The sequence below is a fragment of the Lontra canadensis genome, unplaced genomic scaffold (genome assembly GCF_010015895.1).
Source record: "Lontra canadensis isolate GAN:19392208 unplaced genomic scaffold, GSC_riverotter_1.0 scaffold46, whole genome shotgun sequence".
Classification (NCBI taxonomy): Eukaryota; Metazoa; Chordata; class Mammalia; order Carnivora; family Mustelidae; genus Lontra; species Lontra canadensis.
This window is the reverse complement of record NW_022631040.1, coordinates 8,931,531-8,957,840: the sequence shown is the minus strand read 5'-3', so window position 1 is coordinate 8,957,840 and position 26,310 is coordinate 8,931,531. Positions and strand designations below refer to the sequence as shown.

The 26,310-nt window shown below is 39.7% G+C and overlaps 1 protein-coding gene across 12 annotated transcripts in view; it reads left to right on the top strand.

Moving 5' to 3' along the window:
* Positions 1-26,310, top strand: part of ESRRG (estrogen related receptor gamma) — a 618,606-nt gene that overhangs the window by 560,621 nt on the left and 31,675 nt on the right. For 11 of the 12 annotated variants that reach the window (XM_032872917.1, XM_032872920.1, XM_032872921.1 and 8 more), the window contains one exon: positions 289-471. In XM_032872917.1, coding sequence (XP_032728808.1) covers positions 289-471 — 183 coding nt within the window. The remainder of the gene's footprint in view (positions 1-288; positions 472-26,310) is intronic. The other variant, XM_032872916.1, reaches the window with a different exon arrangement.

Genomic DNA, 26,310 nt, shown 5'->3' with positions numbered 1-26,310 from the left:
GAAAGCATCTAACTTCTCTTACCTGTTTGCTATAAAAAATTTCATTACGGGACAGATGCTTCATTCCAGCAAAGGCAGGTAGAGCAGAGAAGAAGAAAGGAATGCATTCTCTTACAACTGCGGTGGCTTCTTTCTTCCTCTGCGTTTTCCTGAACACTGTTTACTCTGCATATATTGAACCAGAAACAGAGTATCTGGGGTTTGTTGTAGGCAATTGGAATTATTTGTCAAAACGCAGCGGACGTTAGGGTTTGGGAAAGAGGGATAGTGCTGCTAGTGATCTTGTAGTGCTCTCGTCTGATCCTGCAGATAACAAGATTGTCTCACATTTGTTGGTGGCTGAACCAGAGAAGATCTATGCCATGCCTGACCCTACTGTCCCTGACAGTGACATCAAAGCTCTCACCACCCTGTGCGACTTGGCCGACCGGGAATTGGTGGTTATCATTGGATGGGCGAAGCACATTCCAGGTACATTTTCTGAAAAGAAAAATAAATAAATAAAAATGAAACAGAAGAGGTTGCAATAATTCCCTAATATGTATATTTAAGCAAATCTAAAAATTCCTCATTGCTATGCTTTTTTTAACCTTCACGTGTGTTTTTAATCATACTTCATTTTGAGCTTTGCTTAACCTTCCCGGAACCATAAGCCTTTCTCTATCCACCTTGAACTCTGTTTTTCTGTTTTTGTTTTTCATAGGCAGTGGTACTATTGCCAACATAAGGTAAAGAGAACATAACTTTAAAAAAAAAAAAGTGTCTTTCTCCCTCTTAAAATTCTGAGCTTTCTCTTAAGGAAATACTTCTCTTTTTTCTTTTCACTTTAAAAAATGTCTTTGTCAGCACACTTCTAACATGCCTTTTTTTTCCTTTTAAGACTCCCTCACGTGTTTTCATGGTGGCTGTTCACACCGACTTGCTCCTTCTATTTGCCAGCACAGCTTTGGTTGACAATTAGGTATTTACCATGAATTTATACACAAGTTGTAAAAATCAATATTAAATGGACATCATAAGCTTTCTCATACGGTAACTTAAACGTAGTATTTTAAAGTACCCTATTACTTTTCTTTCTTGGCCCATGCCAATAACATCAGTAAACATACCTGGTCTCAAGGGTTGAGAATTTTGGCAGTCTGCCTGAATTATTTGTGTTTGTTTGAACTTCGATCTTCAAGTAGTTGGTAAACAAGTTTTTGAACGATGAGCGGTGTTTTTCTGGTACGGTTAACTTCCTTCTGTCTCCTTAAACTAGTTTGTCTTTATGCTTTGAATGCTACAGTAATTTCTTTAATCAAATTGATGGAAGTCCCTTTCCCAGCCCACACTGAAACCAATTTCTTGGTCATGATACGCCAGCTATGTTGCTAACAGTCGTAACGAACTGTCAGGCGATATCGCAGTGAAGCTAATTTGAAGTCATTAGGTGTGCCGCGTTCAGACGACAATTTGTTACAGTGGTTAGGAACACAGCTGACATTTCTGAATGGCTTTGTTCGGTGCAGTTCTAGATGAGGCCAAGCAAATTGTAAACTAATTTAAACATCACTCTGTATTATACCAGCTACTTTGTCTTACACCGTTTGCTAATAAAGCACCCCAAATTAAGTCAAAACTAGTTAAAGAGGTGAGCTTGAGTGTGTTCTTTAGAAGATACTTAACGAGGGTTACTACATGTATGAGAAGGATGCGAATTTGATCGTGTGGATAGTTGATACTACATTTCGATTGTAATCACATCTATGGGACTTCTAAAAAAGGGAAAAAAGAAAGGATATGCTAAACGATGTTAAGACATTTGGGAATTGTGGCAGTGGGAACTGTCAGAATTTGCTTAAATAACGTATGAAAACTTACCGAGATGAAGGTAGGTATAGGCCTGAAGTTTTTAGAGCAGAAGAAAATTAGTATTTGTTGAAGTATCCACACTTCTTTAGATAGTCAATATATATCATTTGTATTTATATATTTCATTACTTTATGTGTATAGACATGTACACACATGCATGTACATACTCACATATTTTATTTTTTTTAATTTTTTAAAAAGATTTTATTTGTAAGTAATCTTTACACCCAGTGTGGGGCTCAAACCAACAACCCTGAGATCAAGAGTTGTACCCTCTACTGACTGAGCCAGCTAAGCACCTCTATACTCACATATTTAAAATGTCATTAGTCTGGGGTGCCTGGGTGGTTCAGTCGGTTGGTTAAGCATCCAGCCTGATTTTGGCTCAGGTCATGATCTGGGGGTTGTGAGAATGAGCCTTGCATTGGGCTCTCTGCTGGGTGAGGAGCATGCTTAAGATTCTCTCTTCCCCTCTCCCTCGCTCTCCTTTCTCCTCCTCTTTCTCTGTTTCCCTCCCTTCCCTTTCTTAAAAATAAAAAAGTAAAAAGGACAAAAAATATCCTTATTCTAACTCAGGGTTTCTCAGCCTTGACACTATTGATACCGGGTCCATTCATCCTTTGTTGTGGGGACTGTCCTATTCCTGTTAGCGTGTTCAGCAAGCAGCATCCTGGGTTTCTATCACTAGCACCCTTGAGCTGTGACAAACAAAAATGTCTTTAGATATGGACATGTGTCCTCTGGTGGGCAGAACCGTGCCCATCTTCCCCGACCGAGAACTCTTGTTTTAATCCAGGAATCCAGTCCTATTATCTTTAATTCAAAGACAGGGACATTTGAGGCATAAGAGGTAAAGTCCCCTACACCAATTCACAAATGTGTCTGACATCTTCAAAGCCACACTGTTTCCTGGAGTAGAAGCAGGATACTGCTCAGTGGACTGCATTTGAAAGAGGCGCTTCAGAGTAAGAGTGATGGTAGTGTTGGCGTTACTGATAACAACAGCATGAGACACCGTGTCGCTATGACTGGAAACCACCCATTATTTTACGGAGCTCTGCGCAAGTTCTCCCTGAATTAAGAGACCTCTTAAGCCAGTAATTTTAATTTTGCTCAGACAATCCCGTAATAATGACCAATGATAGTCAACAACTCCTTACCGCACTCTCCGGTAAGGAAACGTCCGTGATAAATTTGTGGGTCCAGTTGTGCGTCTAAGTAGAAATGTCAGCTCACAAAGGAACCTGTCACAGTAAAGGGGCTCTGGTGACTTTTGTGAAGACAGCAACTTTAAATAACTATGAGTAACAGCATTTCCAGTGGTGGAAACAATTACTATACGATTATGTGTTCAGTCTTAAGCTGAGGCTTAGAATTGGTGGAGACTGACGTGATTCTCTCTCCACAGCAAATGCCAGAGGAGGTCACTGTGGAGTGATGATTCACAGCTCTGGTGTTCGAGATACCCTCAGGGTGTTTAAATGATTACAAGGAGTGGCTTGGCTTTTCAGAAAAGGATTAGCCAAACAAGAATTAGCTGGAATTCTTTTAAATTATAAGCGTGCCATACCCTGTTTTGAGGTAGAGGAAGAGGGTGCTCTGATGTCAAGAGTGCTGGTATACCTGGGCTTCGGGGAGGTTGGGTGCAGCAGCGATTTCAAGCATAGGATGGGGGTTGGGGGGGGGAGACAAAGAGAATATAAAGATTAAGGTCACATTTCTGCCTTGATAGAAGTAAAATCATGTTCTTGATAACATGACCCAGTGCTCATAACTGGGGTCAGAGCCTGAATTAACGTCAAGTCAGAACTGAAATTTCACCCGTCTTTGTCTTAACTTCAAAACTCTTTGTGTAAAGCTTCTGTTAAAATTAAAGTGAAATCTTTCTTTAGTACTAAAATGTAAAGCCTTTGCTCTCTCTATGCTGCTCTCAGTTTGTGTCATCACACACAGACACATACACACACACACACACACACAGAGTTCAAAAATTAAGTTTAACATCTCAGACAAGATCCGTAGCCTCTCTGCACCGCTAGGAAGGGATTCTTCTATCCTTGCTTTTGCTACATAAGAAAGTGCAGAATTCAACAAAAGAAAATATTGAAGGAAAATACATATGGCGTGTGTGTTTTTTTTTTTTTTTATCAGTAAATCGAATTAGTTGACTTACTTTAATAAATCACATAAATGGAAAAGTGTGTTCTTAGGAAACATGACCATACTTTATCTATAGAAGAAAAAAGATCACAAGGGCTTTAGAAAATGCTTGACTTTAGTTGGAAGAGCATAAGGGCACAAGAACAGATGATGGTGCCCTAATAGCCCTTTTTAAGAATGACAGGGCCCCGCCATTAGCATCCTTTTATATCCTTGGAAATTGCTCATGCCTCGCTTTTCTGGTTCCTATCTGCCTGACTCTTTTTTATTTCTCTTTCAATTTCGTCCGCGCTCGGATAAGCGCATGCTAACACAATATGATTGAGCTGTAAAATGGAACGCTGTCGCCTCTAATCTCTTTTATGTAGATACGGAGTTACCGCACACTCCACTTCATTCTCTCCCATTGTTGGCCTTTTTCAGAATGGGCTGCCCAGTAATGGAGGCTCCCTCAAATATTAGAGCTAGGTTTCACGGGGTGTGATAAGACGATTATCAGCCCCACAGTCAGATCTATTATTGTTCTTTGGCATTGATTAAAATATTATTATGGACTGTTACTTTGTTAGCAAAATGCAGAAATGTGCTGAGTCAGACAGTGCTTAAAAAAGCATCGCCCATATTAGCTGACCTATATAAGTGGTTTAAATAGATAATGGGTCTCATCTGACAGTTTACTTTTAAAAGAATAGAAGGGTATTTGAACAATTAAGTGAATGAATGTATGAATGTATTTTAGAAATTTTTTTTTTTCCTTTATCAGAGATGGCCGGTTTTCAGGCAGGCTTGTTTCTTTTTAACACGACATATTAAACCCTTGCTGGCTAAAGCGGAGGCCTCTGTGTCAGTTTGGGCCCCCTTAGTCACATTTATAAAATGGCATCTTCTGGAATGATATCAAAACAGGAAAAAAAAAACAAACTCTACAATTTTTATTCATCCTCAGTGTAGGCAGGAACTATTAAGCTCTAAAGGAAAACCACACTAGGAAGACAGTGTGATAGAACCGTCTTTATGTGTAGTTTATTCATGTGGGAAACAGAAATCTAAAGTATAGAAACCAGTATTTTTCATTTACACTGAAACGTTTTTTGGTAAAAACGTGCAGTTGGAAGAACGTATCAAAAGTTGCTCGTTGGGGCACCTGGGTGGCTCAGTGGGTTAAGCCTCTGTCTTTGGCTCAGGTCATGATCTCAGGGTCCTGGGATCGAGCCCCACATCAGGCTTTCTGCTCAGCAGGGAGCCTGCTTCCTCCCCTCTCTCTCTCTCTACCTGCTTCTCTGCCTACTTGTGATCTCTGTCTGTCAAATAAATAAATAAAATCTTAAAAAAAAAAAATAAAAAGTTGCTCGTTGAGTTGGATTTTTTTTATTTTTCTCAACAGAAGTATTGGGACTTTTCAAGAAGTGGCAGAAATCTTTATTTAAAGAACACATATAAACTCTTTCTGCATTAGAATATAAATTTTGTAGATGAATACCCAAGGGTATTTTGAACATCTGTTGCTAATTATGCTGTCTATCGATTGTTCTTTTGTTCTGATGCACTTTATATAGAGACCAGTTTTTAAGATTATATCATCCCCAACCAAAGCTGTGGAGGTTTTTAAAATGCCCATTCCTTATCTTAAACCATCACTTAATGGTGCTGGCGATATGTGCAAAAAGTCACACAAACAAATGTGCTGGAAATAATTACCATAAGATGTTTCCATTTATAACATAAAAGTATGTTTCCATGTGTATATGTGTGTGATTATGGTTTGATGTGTGTATCAAGGGCATGGTTGACTAGGGGAGAGTTATATAAGTAGCAACTAAGACTCATTTTGGGCTTTCTATCACTGGTACTTGGTAAATATTTTATTGATTAGTTGATTAAAATATGCATAGCCCCAAACTACTAATTGGCCCTGAGGCTCCACTCTCTACCCCATCCCAGAACTGAATTTATTTGTTTTTATTTACTTTTAAAATATTTTACTTATTTATTTGATAGAGGGATAGAGAACACAAGCAGGGGGAGCAGCAGGTAGAGGCAGAGGGAGAAGTAGTTTCCCCGCTGAGCAGGGAGTCCAAGGTGGGATTCGATCCCAGGACCCTGAGATCATGACCTGAGCCGAAGACAGATGTTTAACCAACTGAACCACCCAGGAAACCCCCCGGAACTGAATTTACATGTAGTTGTAATTTCTACTTTGCTGTGAATGAATTGAAGTGATTACAGCCTCTTTTATCAGGACTAATTTTTCTTTTGTGTATGTGACTTAATGATTTTGGAACTATGAAGTGGTTGAGTCTTTTAATTAAGTGGAGAAAATATAAATTTTAGATGCAAAGCCTTGGCAATTAATAATACTATTTAAATTACAATTCTATTCAGTTACCAAATATTTGGAAGTTCTATTTCCTTGTACCTGGTAGGTGTAGACCTGTGCACCTATCGTTGTGGTTTCCAAGGGTGGAATGAACCTGAAAGTAAAATCAGACAGCCTAAACTGTGGTGGGATAATTTTTTTAAGTTACTTAATTGCTCTAGCCATTACTTATATTGTGAAAATCAAATGAGGGAGAGAATACACATGCAAATTAAACACATATGTATAATTAATTTGCAAATTATAAAGCATGATCCAAATGTAAAATATCAGTGTTCATCTTAGTTCCTAAGATACTGCACATCGATTGCCATTTTATTGCAATTAAAACCAAGTGATCCAAAAAGTCAGTGCTAATAAAATCCATTTCAAAAAATATTCACGGTAAACATTGGTTATATTGCAAAGGTAGAAGGGAAGCTATTTACCCAAAAGGATCTGTGTATGGGGGCACCTGGGTGGCTCAGAGGGTCAAAAGGATCTGTGTATGGATATGGTCATCATTTGTCTTAGGTGGGCAGGATCATTAGCACCTAAATAAGCTAGTTCATCCTTCTTGGCCAAACCTGAAGTAACTATTTATCAGTCTCTGAAGTCACAGCTGTGATGGGGAAAAGTCAAAAAGTATGTTATGAAAAAAATAACTGAAAGCTCACCAGAGGTCCTTCGTTTTCTGCAGCTACCCATGCTAGAAGTAAACATATATCTATAGAGAGAGAGAGATCGGCAAGAAGTTGCCAGTTTTCCTAGACAGGGATCTGGGTCAAGAGACAATACTAATCTTGTTAAGGATGCTTCTGGAGATTGACTGTCATCACTGAGTCCCATGATTTGTGACCTAATGCCCAATCTGTAACCATGCTGGATTCCCTGCTCACATCCTCTCTATTCCAGCATGCCTTGGGCTCCAGGACTAGATGTCCCCCCGTACACAGCCATGCTGTTGTATACCTCTAATCACAAAGGAATCGTAATTTCATAGTGATCATAGTGATCATCGAATCTGGTTTAAGTGTTCCAGTAGGTGTCATGTACCCAACTCTACGCTTGGTGCCATGGGAAATATTAAAGATACATACATGATATGAGCTCTACCCTGAATCACATATCTCTGTCCAAATAAATACATATGCATGTGTGTGTGCATATATATGTGATAATCTCATTTTAATGACACTAAGCCTTCAGTACAAAAAGAACTAACATCTATATGGTTATTTATTGTTTACGAAGCACTTTCACAAACATTTATTGGATGCCCACAACAATTGTGTTGCCACTCTCTGGGTAGGTTTTATTCTTATTATCCCCACTTTATATATGAACAAACTTGAGAGTCAGGAAGTTTGACTCTCATGTTTGACAGTATTCATGTTACTTGGACCACCAGAATAGTTAACTTAAGTGGCTTTTTGGCAGTAGCTTTACTATGTCCTTCTTCCCTGTCCTCATCTCCTTCCCCTATGCTCTGTGTCATTCATTCCAGATTACCTACCTACCTCTCATCACGAGTTTAGATGAATGGAACATATTTGGCCTTTCAATTTTGTCTATACATATACAAAATGCAAGATTCAAGGAAAGGAGGATGAATAAAAATGGAAACGTGTGACACTTTTATTCAGTCCAAGAAAATCAACGTGTTTGACCGATAGTGTACCCTACATATGGCTGATCACAAATTTTAATGAAACAAGGCAATCACCGCTTAACTACTCATTGGAGTAGTGGGAAATTCCCTAAATGATTAATTGCTAAAATCGGATGCTCCCCCTCCCTTCCTGTGTTTGGACTCACTGGCCATTGAATTTGATTGAGAGTTATAGGTAAACCGGAGCAGAAGTGCATCAAGTGACTTTGAACCACACCAGATATCAAAGTGTTAGCTCCACCACTTGACCTTCAATCCATTTCTTCCTCCCTCCCTCCCCGCTTCCCTCCCACTTGCCTGCCTGCCTGCCTGCCTTCCTTCCTTCCTTCCTTCTGGCATTTAGTCAGCTCTGTGCCAGGCATTGTGCACAAAGGATACTCACACGAGTATGAATACAGCACAGCATCTGCTTTGTCGACCCTCCCAGTGTAGTGGGTGATTTGGTGAGATGAATGGACAGCTCGAACTCCATGATGTGGGCTGTTGATGGTGCTCTCACCCAGAGTCACATGTAAGCATGGACAGAGCGGCATGGGAGGAGATCCATGGCTGAGGATCCCATCACGAAAAACCTTGAGTTTCTTGCAAAGGAAACAGCATTTTATACTGAAGGCAATAGAAGCAATTAACATTTTTAACTCAGTGACATGATTAAAACTGCATTTTGAAAAGACTAAAATCAGAACGTTGAATGAACTTCCATAGAGAAAGATTACTCTGTGTACTTTTGAAAACAACAGTGTTAAATTTCTGAGCGTTAAAGATTTCTGTATGTACTATGTCCTAAAATAGGATCCCACTTTCAGGCAAGTTCTGGGTAATTGTCAAACTCTTTTGAAGGATGAGGTGATAGGATGAGTACAGTCATTTGGTTAACTCTATGTCACGATCTTTCAGAAACCTGAAATAACTTGTAATCTCTCTGAAGATTATCAAAATATTGACATCCTGTAGACTTGGCCCAACTCTTTCTGTTTTGGAATTCTGATCATGGAGCTGTTACTTCTGACTTGTAGATTCTTCTCGAGGCTACTTGATGAGTTAAGAAAGACTTTCGTGCATTGGGAGGAAATTGTTATATGAGAGCTGCTATAATTAGTATAATTCATATATGCTTAAATGCTTAATCAAAATATCTTTTTCTACCTTTACAACAAGAATTTGAGGGAGAAGAGCAGAACATGACACCAACATGTTTTGTTTCTCTCTTTCCCCCCTTTTGACCCTCCCTCCAACCCTAACCCCGCCTGCCTTCTGGGGGCCGGTTGCACATTTTCCCCTGCGTCCCCCTTTATCTGCCTCAGCCAATCTCCAAATGAATGCATGTCTATCCTGGCCTTGGCTTTGACACTCTGGATATATTGATTAATAGTTGCCCTAAGCTCCTTTTAGCAAATCAAATTTTCACTTTTAGCAAGGATTTCGCCTCTGATTTATTCAGCAAAGTGAAATGCACTAAATTGACTTTGACATTCAGGGAAAATGGCTGAAAAACAAAGAGCAGAAGAAAGAGATATAAATTGTGTGGCAGCTGGAGACTTCAAGCATCAGAGAAACAGTTTTCTATAGAATGCAGAGTAATTTAAAAGCACTTTTTAAACACGGAGAGAAGTGATGTCTTCAAAAAATTTAACTGCTGAGTTTTCTTTTTGAAAGAGGGTGTAAGTATTACTCAGCTGAACTCGAGAGTTTCTGGTACAAGACATTATATTTTGTAGATAAAAATAGCTATGTAATCCAGGATTGTCTGTATCAAAATTAGTTTATGAAAGTGAGGAGGTAACCTAATTACCTTGGAAAAGAAATATTCAAGAATAATCCAATACAAAATACAATAGTGAACTCGAAAGTGCTAGTACTTTGTAGTTGTGTGTGTGTGTGTGTGTGTGTGTTGTAAAAAAAATACTTCATCACATAAGGAGAATTTGAAAAAATTTTGGATCACAATCTCAGTAGAGAAAAGCCATGCAGCTTTGCACTTCTGTATGCCTTTTTCCCAAGAACGTCAGCCTTGGCTGTGTTATTTATGTGACTAAGCCAGCCTCCTGCCTTGTCAGACCAAGGTTCAGTGAGTAAGGAACCATCAGGTTCAAGATACCAAGTGTGGTTTTGATGGGTAAAAGGAAGCAGAGCTGGTGTGTGGATGAAGCAAAGGAAGGGAAGTTGGGCTGAACTCAGCAGGGGCACTTGGGGAGGAATGGACGGTGTGAGGCATTTCAGGGAATATTTTTTTTGATGCTAAGATCTAATAGACTGTTGCCTGCATTCTGTGGAGGGATTATCAGAGCAGAGAAAGGAGAAGGGGAGAGTGAAATCTATGGCTGGAATCCAGTGCTCATTGACCTCTTTCCTGTTCATTGTGACTATTCCTTATTAACTGAAGTTGGGGTCCACGTAGTCAAGGGTCTCTCCCTTTAACTCTCTATTATTATTCTCTTTCCTTTCATTTTCAATAAGTCTAATTTATTTTTTTTTAATGCTTATTTGAGAAAGAGAGAGAGAGGTGGAGTGGGGGGCAGAGAGAAGGAGACCAGCAAACTCCCCACAGACCAGAGAGCCCAGCGCTCGGGGCTCCATCCCAGAACCCTGAGATCATGACCTGAACCGAAATTAAGAGTCAGACGCTTTACTGACTGAGCCATCCAGGCACTCCGAGGTTTAATTTATTTTAAATAAAACCAGAGTGACCCCAGCTCTTCATATCAGTGGCATTTTAAACATCAGATGCCTTAACAGTGTCGCTGATCTGTCCGTAGACATGTGATTTCCCTAAAATCAAGTTGCTTCCTCCCCAGTTCAGCCCACTTCCAAACATCATAAATGACTCTTATGTAATTAGAAGAATCCAATTAGAAGAACCTATCTAACCTGCCAAAATCACTTTAACTGACCAAAATTGCTAAGAAGTTTATGCTGTATGATCAACAGAAACCACCTCCATTTGTTTCTAAATACCTTGATATTTTTCTTAAGAAAAGTTTTCTTTTCCCAGAAAAAAGCACTACTTTTTTTTTTCCTCTGAAGCAATCCACAACTTTTATTTTTTATTTATTTTTGCCAAGTTATTTCTTCCCTCCAGCGAGAGTCAGGAATGATGTATAAATACACAAAGTCCACGTAAAAGGAATGTTAGCTTACATTTCATGTGTGGATGTCTTATGGTGCAGGGCAGTATTAGTATATGAATTAAAAAGTGCTAGTACATGTTATTAAAGAGGAGGATGTAATGGATAAATATCACCCCTTGTTAATTCTGAGAGTCGTAGTCAACTTAATTAATCCCAAAATTTTGCCAGTCTCTATGAAACACAAAATTTTGCTTCCAGTACAGAAATCATATTTTCGTTGCCAGAAATGGGCATTAAGCCCTGACCGCAAATTATTAATATTAGCTCAAGAAGGGGAAAGGACCGTTTTTTTCAGCTGGATTCACACGAAGCGAGTGGGTGACTGGATGTCCAGGTCAGCACCCTAGCACGTCTGGTTTCAGAGTCATCGGAGCCCAATTAATAAATACTATCAGCCCAGGGGTGTCTCCGAAGAGCGGCTCCCTCCTCTCTGTGTGAAGGAGGCTTCACACCTGCTTAACCTACATTAGGAAAGGATTAATTACCTGAAGTGCTGGGCCCCTCAGCCAGTCAGCACGTTTGTGCTCGGGCACATGGTGGCCTCGGCTGAGGAGGGAGACCGGGAGAAGGAGCAGCTGGGAGATCATGGAAAGACTGGCTCCTCCTGATGTGGTCAGCACTTTATGGAAAAAAGAAAAAAAAAGGTCCATCTGTACTTATTCTTGTGATTTTCTGTGTCTTGGCAGAGCCCAGTGGCAGGGTACCTTCAACACAGATCCACACACCTGAGAGAGGAGTACATTCCTGAAGGTTGTTTGGCCTCCGTGTGTTACTCAGATTAGCCTTTTGTGGAAAAACACGGAGTAATTGTTGGTAACACTCCAGATTTATTTCTGTGAGTGGCTGTTTTTTTTGAAGTAAATGGTTTCATGATAGACTTTACCCAGGGTTTTAAAAATACGCTTGTTTATTCAGGAACATGCTAGGAGGAATCTTTGTGACACACTTTTTTTTTTTTTAAGATTTTATTTATTTAATTGACAGACAGAGATCACATAGTAGGCAGAGAGGCAGGCAGAGAGAGCGGGGAAGCAGGCTCCCCACCGAGCAGAGAGCCCGATGCGGGGCTCAATCCCAGGACCCTGTGATCATGGTTTAAGGCAGCGGCTTAACCTGCTGAGCCACCCAGGTGCCCCTTGTGACACACTTTTTAAAAAAATCATAATATTGAATAATATTGAAGAGAGACCTCTTTCCCCCAAAAATTAATTATGGGATGACAGTACCAGAGTGGACCTTAGAGATCATTTGGTCGAACTTTGCATTTTAATTGCATTTCATTTACTAGACTATAGTGGGCGGTGTGCCATCTTTGGGGTTGGAGACCATGATTCAAATTCTGATTTTGCTGCATACCACGAACTCTGGGTGTTTATGCATAAGATGGAATAATAAGGCCAACTTTATAGGTTGCTAGGACAATTCTGTGGGTTAATATTTGTAAAGTGCCTAATCCTAAAAGGATTATACAATTATAAGTGTTCAGTGAGTGTTAAATGCCTTTACTTAAAAATTCACTCTTGGATAAGGACACTTATGACCAGGAAAACTGAATGAGTTACCCAGAGTAAAAAAGCTAGTCAGTGACAGAGTTGGGACTAAAACTCAGTCTTTTAATTCCCAGTTGGGCATTACTGATATCTGTCATTGTCACTACCAGTTTTTAGAAAAAAATATGCATCTTTATACAGAACATTAAGTATTAGCAGTTATCATCTTGACTTTATGTCTCTTCTACATTATACCACCTTATATTACATAATGTAATACATTTACGCGTATTTATTTGGACAGCATTTCTCGAAGATAGATTAGCTGTGAAAATCTTATGTATAGGTATGGCTGGTAATACTTCTATACCACCCAGGCGGATACAGTAGAGAAAAATCCCTAACCGAAGCTGGAGGAGGGAAAACATGTCCCACAGGCCAGAGTGGCTCAAGGTTGCTCAGTGGAGGATCTTAGTGCACAACTAAGTATCTCGATAGTGTAAGGATAAAATAACATGAATACATAGGTGGGTCTTCTTTATAAAGCATCTTTGAATATACTTCTCTATAAATACTGATGCTATCTTTGAAAACAACATCTCTGACAGATCAGTGTATAACGTTGGGTTAAAATTCAGTTGTGCATAATCCACAGGTGCTCATTCACGTGGGTAGTTATCTGACCTGTTACACTCAGTGAAGGTTTCAGGTTTGAACATCTCTGTCATCACCATGAAACTTTAACACGAGCTTCCAAAGCACTTTGACATATTTAGAATAGAATTATTTATTATTTAATTTGAATCTGACCATAATGTGACTGTATGGTTGAATAAATTTTATATGGGCTGAGAATGGGTGATATGTTATCTTCAGAATATCAACTATGATAATATTTGGGATATCCGAAATGTGGTAATAAGCTCTGTAAATTCAGTTCAACTTTTCCCTGAACTCTTTGTAATATTCAGTTCCCCAACAAAAATACTGTGTGTCATATATTTTTATAATAGGCTAATACCTAGTCACATGTGCACTGAACAAAACCGTATATGTGGGAGGCCTCCTTGCCTGCTGATCGGGCAGATACCCATAGTTGGGAGTCTTGGGGGTCTGACTTTGTCGTTCTTGTATGACTATGAGGCAGAGTTGATCTCCTATCAAAACCTCTTTTGAATTTTTTTTTTTTTTCCTTTTGGATTTTTCTTTCAAGAGTATTGCTTTGCAACTCATTCAGGATCATGGTTTTCATTTTTCTGTCACACATGCTCAAGAGTCCTGAAGAAATGTTTTGAGATTGATCTAAGCCAGATGGCAGCCATGCCTCCTGGCCCTGTATTTCAGTGTCTTCCCCTCCACAGCTCTCTGTCCCTGGGTTCTGCATCAGTGGTACCCTGTGGACGACTCTGAGGGCCAGCAGCTGCCTGAAAGGATTCTACTACGGTTTCCAAACTATGTAGGTGGTGGTGTTCTGAACGCATTTAGATTTTAAATGGCTAAACTACCTCAGGAGTGGAGTGTCTTTACGGAAAGAGGCCTGCCTGCTGCGTTAGGGAGGGTGGCCGTGTTTTTGCTTTGAGAAAGGGTTCTTCATCTCCCTTGACATCATCTGGGAATATGGAGCTGATTTCGGGCCTAAGCTTTGCTCAGGATGATTGAGGTCGTGTTGCATCTCCTGCCGTTAACTTTTGTTCTCGTCTGCGGCAGCACGATGCGGAGGTGTGGGCTCCATGTTGCATCCACACTTGGCTTGTTATCCTCTTATCAAGCTCTTCGCATCCCTTTGTTTATTTGAGGCGACAGGAAGACTGTGTAAAGGCTGCTTAGTCAGGGATATCAGCCTTGTTGGCAGGGGAGTGATTGCCAGTTGAAAAACAAGGCATTATTGCTCATTTTTTCCCTCTTATTAGTTTGATTACATTTGCAAATCAAATCAATCCATCAGACATGATCAGGCCTCGTCCGCATTTTAAGGAATAGTAATCTCCGTCTAATAAGATGCAAATGTGTCACATCGGTAAGTAACCAATAAATCATCGTCTTGTCTTTGGCAATCATTAAATATCAGAACCAACAGTCAATTTTTAGTATTTTCAATTTGCGATATGCCGCTGGAATATAAAGATAGATGGACGTAATTACACAAACCAAACACTATTTCAGTTCATTCCAGACAGCAAATTTAGTGGAAGGTATAACTGGCTTGTCATCACACTACATTATTCCTAGCAGTTCATGCAAAGTTCACAGACGAGCTTCAAATGGACATCGCTTTTTTTCAACTTCTAACAACGTCCCTACAATGGCAAACAGACTTTGATGTAAGGACTTGAACCGACTTCCACGCGGCTGTTGCAGTCAGATGCCAAGATGACAGGAGACATATGCTCTCTCCCATCAGAAACCCCTGGCAGTGCCAGCTCCAATCTCCTGGATTTTCTATTAAAAAGAAAATGAACTCACAAACGTAAAAATAAAGAAAAACAAAAACACCCAAGAACTCTTCTGAGGCTCTATCCCGTCTTCATCTATTTTGACAGAAAAGTCTCTCTCGGGTGGAAAGGGAGCAAAAAACTTTTCCCTTTTCTGAGTTTTATGCTTTTAGAGCTTCTCTGTTTGGGCAATGTATTCTTTTCGTTTAAGCCATCCTCTGTGAGGTTGTGCACGTTCGCAGGGCCCTGATTCGGCCAAGGAAGAGAGTGAGTGTTAATTTTTGGCACAATGCTGAAATGTTGACAGATTAAAAAAAATGTTACAATTCAGAAGATGAGAAATGAAATTGTTTGGCTGGAGTCACTGATCTGAATGCCTTTTCCCAAATTACGCTTGGCAACTCAGTATCTTCTGATGAACGGTGATGACTGCCTGTTCATTCATTCATTCACTCACCCATTCATTCATTCATTCATAGGTGCTGACTTCTCACAAGTGGAGGATCCTCCCCACCTCTCTTGGCTCCGTTCATCTCAGTATCGTCCATATTCGTCCTTTTCTATCCTTTTCCAATAACGCCTCTTGTCTGTTTCTTTTTTTCTGAATTCTAGTACAAAGAGCTCTTTTAAATCGTTGATCTGATGATATTTAAAATTTGCCATACTTCTTCCTTTGATTTTTGTTTTTTACCTTAGCCTCACCTAGTGACTGACATCACTTTTGTTCTTTTGCTTTCTTCTCGGCAAAGGTTCCTTGCCTTCTCCAGTGTAAGTTGCTAAGTAGGACGTGAAGAACGTATTTACATGACCTCAGTGCACCTGCCACTTTATTTTGGTGGCACTTCCAGTCATCATAGACTGATTCCATTTTGTCTTGACAGATTTATCATACACTTTATAGTTAAAGCTTAGAGCTTAAGATTTGGCAAAGCCAACCCTTTGGCTCACTAGTCTCTTATTTGCAGTGAGAAAAGCAAACTCTAGAGTATTATTTAATAAAATCCATTATTTAAAATTGATAAAATTACATTTCTTTTTTTTTAAGATTTTATTCATTTATTTGACAGAGGAAGTGAGAGCATGAGCAGAGGGAAGGAGCAAGGGGAGAGGGAGAAGCAAGCCCCCCACTGAGCAGGGACCTATTGGGGTCCCAAGACCCTGGGATTATGACCTGAGCCCAAGGCGGATGCTTAACCAGCTGAACCACCAAGGTGCCCTAAAGTCAAATTTTTGACAACATTACTTACTTGTTTTAAAAGTGCTGGGTACTTTACCCTAACCTAATCACTCTGCTAGGGGGAGGGATATAAAAGTAAACCATATAGGTACAGTCACAGTCTGTTGGGGAATAAAAACAAACAAAGAGGCAGTTACTCCACTCCAACGTGAGGAATCAGAGAAGGTTTCTTGAAGCCTTGAAGGCCTTCTGTGTAGAAATCCGGTGAAGACAGATTTAGATTAGCGGTGTTTAGATGTTTTAGTTAAGCCTTAGCTTCCTTCTGCTGATGAAACCAATAGTGTAGGTTCAACAGCCCCATTTTCAATACCTCTGCCCCATTTGTTAGCAGGATGAGGGAACATCATTCATTGAAAAATGAAGAACATTCTTTCAGATTTTAAGAAATTGTAATACAGAAGTTGGCTTAGATTTTGGTTATAAAAAAAACACAAAAAACAATAGGCCGGGGGCTTCAAAGTTGGACACTGAAAACACCCAGTAGCTTGAGGCGGCGGTCAGAAGAGCTTCCCATCAGCACACTCAAGCCTCCTCAACACGTCGCATATGGGCACGTGGGCAGGCAAAATGCACCGTCACCTCATGAAAACAATTTTCTGCTGCTTCCGTACCTCCGTCACCCTATCCTCTCGCAGTTCGTAGCTTCCCAGCCTTCCTCTCCTTTCTGTAAAGCTGCGGTGGGTTTTTTAAATGCGGCTCCGGTCTTTCCAGGTGGTTGTTGCGCCAGCCAGCCCGTGTCGCTCAAGGAACCCCATACATGGTAGCACTTGCCAGGAACCCCTATGAGCTGCAGCTGATGAAAGCCATACAGCTCACGCCTTTGAAGCTTTGTACCAGAACCTTCTGCTCTCTCTAACCGATTTACATACCACCATGGTATGTTTAATTTGCTTTTTCATCAAATCAATAATGGGTCTAATTGAAAAAATTGGCAGTGCTACGTGCAACCTAACTACGGCTCTCGATGTTTGCCGGCTAGAGGGAATGTCGCACAGCTCTGTGTCAGACACCTGTGTTATTGGTGTGCTCCTGCGACTAATGCGCACAAAAACAAACATTAATACAGGTGGAGCATCTGCACCAATTGATCACTGTGCTATGAGAATTAATCACCTGGCTTTCAGCTCGAAGAATAAAATTTACATCTTTAATGTATGAAATGGATTAACACACACGCTTGCACCATCGACTTCGGGCGGAGCTCAGCGGGCGAGCACACGCTGTCCCCTTCGGCTGTGTTTCTCTGGACGTTTGGACCTGGGCATGTACATTCAGGGCCAGGTTTCAAGCACCTGAGAGCATTTTTTTTAGAAGTTAGAGCTGATCCCTTTTTGAGTCAATGGTGATTGGAAAATATTGGGTAAGTATGAGTCAACGTAGGGGACTAATTCTTTGAACTCTGTAAATCTTCCTTCCAAAACTGTCCGATGGTGCTCTTTGAGGTTTAGTTTGATTCTCTCATCCCAATCTAGGATGGATTTGGGCAGCGGCATCATCATTATGGAGCTGTGTTAGTTGAGCGCTGACTGGGTGCCAGGTCCAGTGCTAATTGTTTTATGTACATCATCTCATTTATTCTTCGGGTCAGCCCTGCGGCTGCGGGTTGCCTCTGACATCGCTTTATAACTGAGAAAATTAGATCTCAGAGGAATCAAAGAACTTGTCCAAGCTCTCAAAGCTAGTACAGCAGAGGAGATGAGATTTAAATTCAAATCTATTGGATTCCAAACCTTGATTTTTATTTACAGTGCTAACCCAAATTCCTGATATGGACTAGTTCATTTTGTTTTAAAGTTCCAACTTGATTTTTTGTTGAGCACAAGGGGGTCTTAAAATCTTTTGCTGGCATGGCAGAACTTAGAATTCATTGGCGTGTCCCAATCACATTGATATGATGATCATTGCAGGACTGGCTACATAATTGGTGGGGTCCAGTGCAAAATGAAAACGCAGAATCCACTGGTAACAAATTATGAAGAATTTCAGGATGGCAACAACAGAGCATTAAACCAAGTCTGGCTCCCTGGGTGGGTCACATTCCCAAGAAGTGGGCCTGGTATTGCCTGAGAGATGGAAATTTTGCGTGGGAACAAGTTTCACAAATAGAGGAATGTTTCTTCAAGTCTGTGTGTGATTAGGTCAGGGAAGATGCTATAGAGTACAGAGACCAAGACTAGCTATTTTCGATACCATCATTCTCAACAACTAGTCATTCATTTAGGAAGAAAAAATGTCTTTCCTTGCCCCTAAGTGGTGTTTCTCACCCAGGGGTCATTTTGCCTCACAGGGAACATTTGGCGATGGCTGGAGACATTTTGGTGGTTGTGGTCAGGAAGGCAGCAGGGAAGGAGCAGCAACTGGTGGGTGGAGGCCTGGCAGGCCTGGAAGGCTGCATTATTCCGTCATTCTGCGCCTCACAGTACAACACCCCCCTCCCCCGCTCCCCAACAAAGACTTATTCAGCCTAAAATGTCAGCAGTGCTGAGGAACCTGTCGTAAACTCTCATCTTTGTAAGGTTTGTGAGTTTAGTATTCAGTTTTGCAAATCTTATAAATGCATACATAAATAAATATGGTAGCTTTATTACTGAAGAGAAGGCCTTCTTCACAAGGAGCCACCTTCATCAACCAGATCAATAAATATGTATTGGGTAGCCAAGGTGCATTTGCTCCAGCACTTTGTGGCCAAGCTTTAAGTTTTATCTTTGGTATTTAAAAAATAAAACGGAAGGAAGGTTAGTGAACTCTGAAAAGTGACTGTGGCACATTTGAATTACGAGCTTTCTTGGAAATTTCATAGGAGATATTTATTATGGGACTAATTACATATTCACATATAATGGAGAGAAAGGAGCCATTGTAGCACATCGAGTAAGCAATATGCATTTTAACAGATATATAAATATGTATTTATTCATCAAACAGAAACATTTTCTTAGTTATTTGGATGTAAATAATGTTTATAAAAATTTATAAACATTAACTGATAAATGTTCTAAGCACTCAGGTAGATGCTATGTATATTTAAAGACATTTGAATTTTTGACAGAGATCTTTTATATGAGCTTATACAGATAACATTAGAATAATTCTAAAGATGTTAATATTAGTCTGGACATGCTTAGAATTGGTGAGCTGCAATGGATATGTCATAAGTTAGTCAATGAGTTGTATAAAGTTTATGTAAAGTCATTGTATGTGAAAAACATTGCTACATTGCATAAATACTTTGGTAATTATTCATAAACATGTATGAGGCTAGAAAATTCAATGCTTTTGGCATTTTCTAATTCTTAAAACTCCAATCAATTAAGAGGAAAACCCAATAAACCATAATAACCAGATTTTTACATGGAAACTTCCATATCAATACATTTTATGTCACTATCTTTCAACTCAGTTTCTCTCCACTTTAGGGATAATATGTCAACTTTCGAGCACCCTAGGGCATAAATGAAAAAGAAAACAGAAAAAATAATTCTGGGTAGCCTCCAAACTTACCATAATTGTGAAGTCCCTCACTCATAGGGCTACTTACACTCCTTTGAACCATTCCAGCTAGCTTACTCTTCTAGTGCACAACAAATCTGAGGAGAGACTGATGCCCAGGGGACTTCCAGGGTGGACAGGGGTAGAAAGTAAGAGTCTGCATGCGAAACCGTGAAATGCAGATTGGGTTCCTGGAAGCCTAGCATCGGACTCTATGTAATGTGGGTTTGGGCAGCCCCACTTCCTCAGGCCCCTCTCAGGGCAGCTCAGCACAATTTGGATGATCCAACTGTTCTTAGCCTGAGTCATCAAGAAAATTAAATATGTATTTAATAAACATAGTTGAAGACGACTGAGAAATATGTAATCATTTTAAAGGACTCCATCAAAGATAGCTGAAATCTTTAGAAATATTTTGGAATTTTAGAGAATGAAATTTGCCTACGTGAGATGCCACCATCCTTTCCAAGTCTGAATCAGTATGACTATCAATGAGACGATAATAATGACAATGACTGTCATTTGCCTAGGGATGCTCAGGTTACAACAGGATTCCCAATAAATTTGATCCCTACTTGCATTTGACACCTACAGCATCCCTATGAGGTTGTTATACTCACCCTCTCATTTTGTTCAGATCAGGGAACCAAGACCCAAAGATGAAGTGATTTTCTCCAAATTCACAGTTGACTCTGTATGCATATCTATCTCCTGAATGGTATTGCTTGGGTAATTGCTGTTCACATTTTACAAGATATGTAAATTCAAGTTATCAAGTTTCTGTTATTTTGACATTTGAAACAATTTTTCAAGATTTTATTCATCTTCACATATACTGAACATAAACACAAAAATGACAACTTCTGTGCTCTATTTTTTTTTTTTAATTTATTTATTTTAGAGAGAGAGTGAAAGGGGGCAGGAGGAGGGGGAGTGAGAGAATTCTCAAGCAGATTCCCGGCTGAGCACAGAACCCAATGCGGGGCTCAATCCCAGGACCCCAAGATCATGACTTGAACCAAAATCAAGAGTTGGATTTAAATGGCTCTATCTCTCTCTTTTTTTCTTTTTTTAAGATTTTATTTATTTATTTGATAGACAGAGATCACAAGTAGGCAGGGAAGCAGGCAGAGAGAGAGGAGGAAGCAGGCTCCCTGCTGAGCAGAGAGCCCAATGCAGGGCTCGATCCCAGGACCCTGGGATCATGACCTGAGCCGAAGGCAGAGGCTTTAACCCACTGAGCCACCCAGGTGCCCCTAAATGGCTCTATTTCTTAAAAAGATACACAAGTGACTTCACTTGTCACTATGATGTTAAGTGTAAATGGAATGCTGCAAATTTTGGAATGGACGGTGAGCATTGTATTTTTGTCAATGAACTGAGAGAAAATACTGCAAATGTAATCATAGTTTTTTATTTATTTTATTTTATTTTATTATTTTATTTTATTTTATTTATATTATTTATATTATTTATTTATTTGAGAAAGAAAGAGTGAGAGAGAGAGCACGAGAGGGGGGAGGGTGAGTGGGAGGAGACCGCCTGCCAAGCAAGGATCCCTATGTCGGACTCGATCCTGGGCCTCCAGGATCATGACCTGAGCCAAAGACAGTTGCTTAACCACCTGAGCCATCCAGTAATCGTAGCCACTAAGTAACCATAGTTTTGATAGGCAATGGAAACAAATGATATAATAGTAATAATACATATTGAAGTACATGCATCTCCAACCCAGAATTTTAGCAGTAAGTCTCCAAGAAGCTACAATTAGACTTTAGTATTGAAATAATAGAACAAAATTAGAAGCTTGCTGGAATGCTCATGTGATATAAACCTGGATTGCCAAGATGGTTTTGCAGCCTTGAGGCTCAAGAAAGTTATTTGTTTACTCTTTTAGAGCTTCCGGGGATTAGTAGAGTTCTCAAAGAAATGTCCCAGATGTTTGTGCTAAGGAGTACTTCAAAAGGAATCAAAAAGAAGTGCATCATTTTATTCCTTGAGTAGAGTAAAGAGCTTGAATCTTGCGGAGGTGATTAAATAAGAAGTCTCACTTCTGGGGCGGAGATAGAAAATAGGACCAGAAAGAGGAAGAAAAATGGAGATCAGCGGGATGTGAGCATGAGAAGGGATTTCCTTTGCAAGTAGCGTAGAAAAACTAGGAATCCACCAACCAGGATTAGTAGTAGAATCAGAAAACTCCCAGCTCCCCACCTCCAACAAAACACACATAGTAAAATCATACAATGTGGAGTATATCCAGTTCTTGAAGACTCCCAAAAGAGCATGTTTTACGTAAATTTGTTACCAGGAAATTAGCCTGGGTGAGGCTCCCAAAGCTATGGATGGAAAGGAAAAAAATTAAAAAACCCAAACTTGGTTGTTGACACTCCCAGGAGCCTGGTCTGTAATGATGCTCAGGAATCCCAAGAAGGTTTGGTATGATGGGTTTTAGGATAAAGGTAAATGCACTGCTTGAGAAAAACTACAGGTTTGGCTAAGAGATTCTGGCAGGATTTTGGTCTAAAATGGATTACAGACATAGAATAAAGTAAAATTTTTAAAAAAGCATATTTGAAATCCATATCTTGACTTGGTTTGAGAGACAGGAGAACTCAGAGCTTATTTTCTAGTCCCAGATCTTAAACTTACGGCCAGGGAGTATAAGGTAGCTGATCACAAAAATAACCCAGCAGAGTCACAACAAGTCTCCTTCACTTAAATATCATTATTTCCCAAACTTATTATTAAATAGAAGTTCACACTCCATAATGTGTAACAACATACGGGAGATGATAATGCCATTGGCTAAGAGATAACATTTAGCTCTCAATCCTTCTGTGGTCCTATTGAATTTGCCTGTTAAACTCTTGGTGTAATTAAAGCAGATAGGAGCATTCATACATTTTGTTGCAAATTGATATGATCTCCTTTGTCTGTGATCTAAGTGAGATTGCCCTGTAGTTTTTAATTTAGCAGGTTAAGAAGCACAATTAAAATATCATGAAAAAGATCATAATCAGAAACCGTCTTTTGGGTTGTCCCTGCCAAGTTGATAAAAGGATCGGTGTATTTAATAATTACCTCCTTTGCTGTACATTTGTTCTATTTGTGGGCTGAAGTGTTAATAAATACCTTGCTCTATTCCAGTGGGAAAGTAGGCTTTCCACCTAATTAATAAAACTTGGAAGAATACCTAGGACATTGAACCATATCTTTCTTTTTAGTGCTGCCTGCCTCAAAAGAGAATCCCTGTCTCCTCACCACATTAGTAAATGTCATCTTCCTGGGTTATAAAGGAACCTCTCAAAAAACTGCCAGTTTTCAATAGGAATGAAAACGCAAATTCTTTGATGGCTTTTTTTTTTCTTTTCTTTTTTTTTTAGAAATAATTCAACCATTGAATTTTAAGTAGCAAAAAATCCTAATCAAGCACAACAGGCCTTACTCTAAGGAACATACCTTAGTCAAAGCTCCAGAAAAAGAAAGGTTCATATTGAGATATAATTGGCTTTGAATTAGTCTTTATTTCTAGCTATTGTTTGTCCCATAGTTCAGTTGCTCAAGCACCTTCTAGGTCTTGATCCTAGAAAACGGAAACCGAGGTTAGCGTGTAGCACCATTGTATCTGCAGTTTCTTGTGAACTTGTAAGTGCCAAGTTACCTGTGACTGTTTTATTTTTATTAAAATTGAACTCACAAATGGAAAGTTTGAAAACACACTATTATTTCAAACAGGATATTGACTGATACAGGCAACGTGCTCTTGTGAGCTTATACATTTAATGAATATTTATTGGAGTGCCTACTTCGTGGTAAAAAAAATACACCATTCGAGAAATAAAGTCCTTTCCCTATGGCCTTGTGTCAGCTTCAGTTGCAGGCTTCACTTATGAGTCTGATATCACACCTTTTTGTTCTAATTAAAAATATGTAATAAAGGAAAAATCTGGGTAATATATCATCTATAAAATTTTTCTCTGTATAGAATAGGGAAGTTGGTCCCCATTTCATTAGATATGAATCATTGCATCCACTGATTTTGCTGAGATTCTTGAGAACATGAGAATTGGAGTATCTGAATTCTTTTTTTTTCTTAAGATTTTATTTATTTATTTGACAGACAGAGATCACAAGTAGGCAGAGAGGCAGGCAGAGAGAGAGGGGGAAGCAGGCTCCCCACCGAGCAGAGAGCCCAATGTGGGGCTCGATCCCAGGACCCTGAGATCATGACCTGAGTCGAAGGCAGAGGCTTAACCACTGAGCCACCGAGGCGCCCCACAGTATTCTGTGGGTTGTGTTAATAAGAGAGAAGGCTTATAAGGCTACCTCTTTCTTAGCTCTATGATAAGGTGAAAATAGGAAAGTACATCAATTCTACATGCAATGTGGCCAGATAGTATATCCTGAAATGATTAGAGAAGGGAAAATGCATTCTATTTCGAATTTCTTTATTAAATTATGGTATTTTTTTCCTGTTTCTAATTTTACTTTAAGTATTCTTCCAACCTAATTAAAACTTAAAATAACATTTTTAAACTTCTCTTTAGAGGGCAGATTGAAGAAATATTTTGGAAATAAAAATTTGGTATGTATTTCTCAAATCTCAAATTGAGTTAATTGGTCTTCCTTTGCCCTGAAATGGGAATAGAAACTAATGCATTTTGAACACGTTCCATTAAAAATCTGTACAATTTGCAATATGAATTTGTGCTAAGCATATTGATGTTCTTCCCTAAATTCATATTCAAGTATTTTATAAAACACATATTCTGTGTGAGGCTCTGCTAAACACTGGTGATGTAGCAGTGATCAAAAGTGACAAAAAAAAAAAAACCCTACCCTTGTGGAGTTCAAACTCTAGTAGAGGAGAAAGAAACTATGCACAGGAGAGACTGAATGTGCAAATGTCCTGAGGCAGGAGTGTGCTTGAATATGCCAGGAGTAGTAAGGATGCTCAACTGGTTGGAATAGAATGTCCTGGGGACAGGGCAGGGTGGGAAAGAAGAGGGCCACTGACTGTCATAGAGTTTCAAATCTATCTTTCTTTCTTTTTTAAGGGAGGGAGGTGAAGGGGGAGACGGAGAGAGAGGATCTTAAGCAGACTCCCCGCTGAGCACATAGCCCATCCTGGGGCTCTATCCTACAACCCTGAGATTGTGATCTGAGCCAAAATCAGATGCTTAACTCACTGAGCCACTCAGGTGCCCCTCAGATGTATCATTTTGTTTAATCACCTATGCATTAATATTGTCAATGATCAACCATATTGGAATTTTGTACTTTCAAATGAAGTTAGGGATATACTCTCCTTTTTAAAGGCTTACGTAAAATATGTGAAACAAATTCATTCAATAAATTGTCAACAAACATATTTTAGCCATTATCTCATGTGGCATGGCCAAAAATGTCCCTGTTGACTATATCTTTTCTTCCCTTTTTTTTTTTTTTAAGATTTTATTTATTTATTTGACAGAGAGAGAGATCACAAGTAGGCAGAGAGGCAGACAGAGAGAGAGGGAGAAGGCTTCCCGTTGATCAGAGAGCCAGATGCAGGGCTCAGTCCCAGGACCCTGAGATCATGACCTGAGCCGAAGGCAGAAGCTTAACCCACTGAGCCACCCAGTTGCCTCCCCCACCTTTTTTTAAAGACTTATTTATTTATTTGAGAGAGAGAGAGAGAGAGAGCATGCACAGGGGGAGGGGCAGAGAGGGAGAGGGAGAGAATCTCAGGCGGACTATCTGCCTAACTTGGAGCCCATGGTAGGGTTGATCTCACAACCCTGAGGTCACAATCTGAGCTGAAACCAAGAGTCTGTTGCTCAACCGACTGAGCCACCCAGCCTCCCCTGACTCTATCCTTTCTTATATCTCTGGAGCAATCCCTCCAAAGATTTGAGGTTAGACTTTATTTCTGCAATTAGAATGGTTATCCTCATTTCCTATACTATATTTGGAATGTTGAACATATATTGTGGGAAGTGAGTAAACTTACCAAAATCCACTTTGAACATATATCGTAACAACAAATGTTTAAGTCCCACTGTTATCAATTAGAGTGATTGCTAACTGATGCGAAATGCCTAACACAATGGTGGAATTTGTTTTCCTAAGGGCTGTCAGCTTTCTCATCTTTTAAGTGGGCATTGCGAATAAGATAATTTTTAAAACTGCTTCCTGGGCTTGTATCCTATGCTCTTACGGACCTCATTAACTAAACACCTGGTAACAGGATCACACTATGGCATTTAGCTTTCCAAAGTTACCTTGAAATGGTTTTGCTGTTAATTGGGTGCCTGGCGTGCTGAATTAAACCAAGAATGTGGAGCAGTAGCTTGGTGTTAAACTGGGCAACAGGATGAGAGGGCCCTTTTCAAAGGTTCTAGTGTGTTCCTTTTGGACTTGGGGCTGCATTTGCTCCTTTTTCACTCTCAAACTCATCCAGCTTCTCAGGCTTATCCTGTGCTCCCCTTGAGGAATTATTCAGCTGCCGGAGT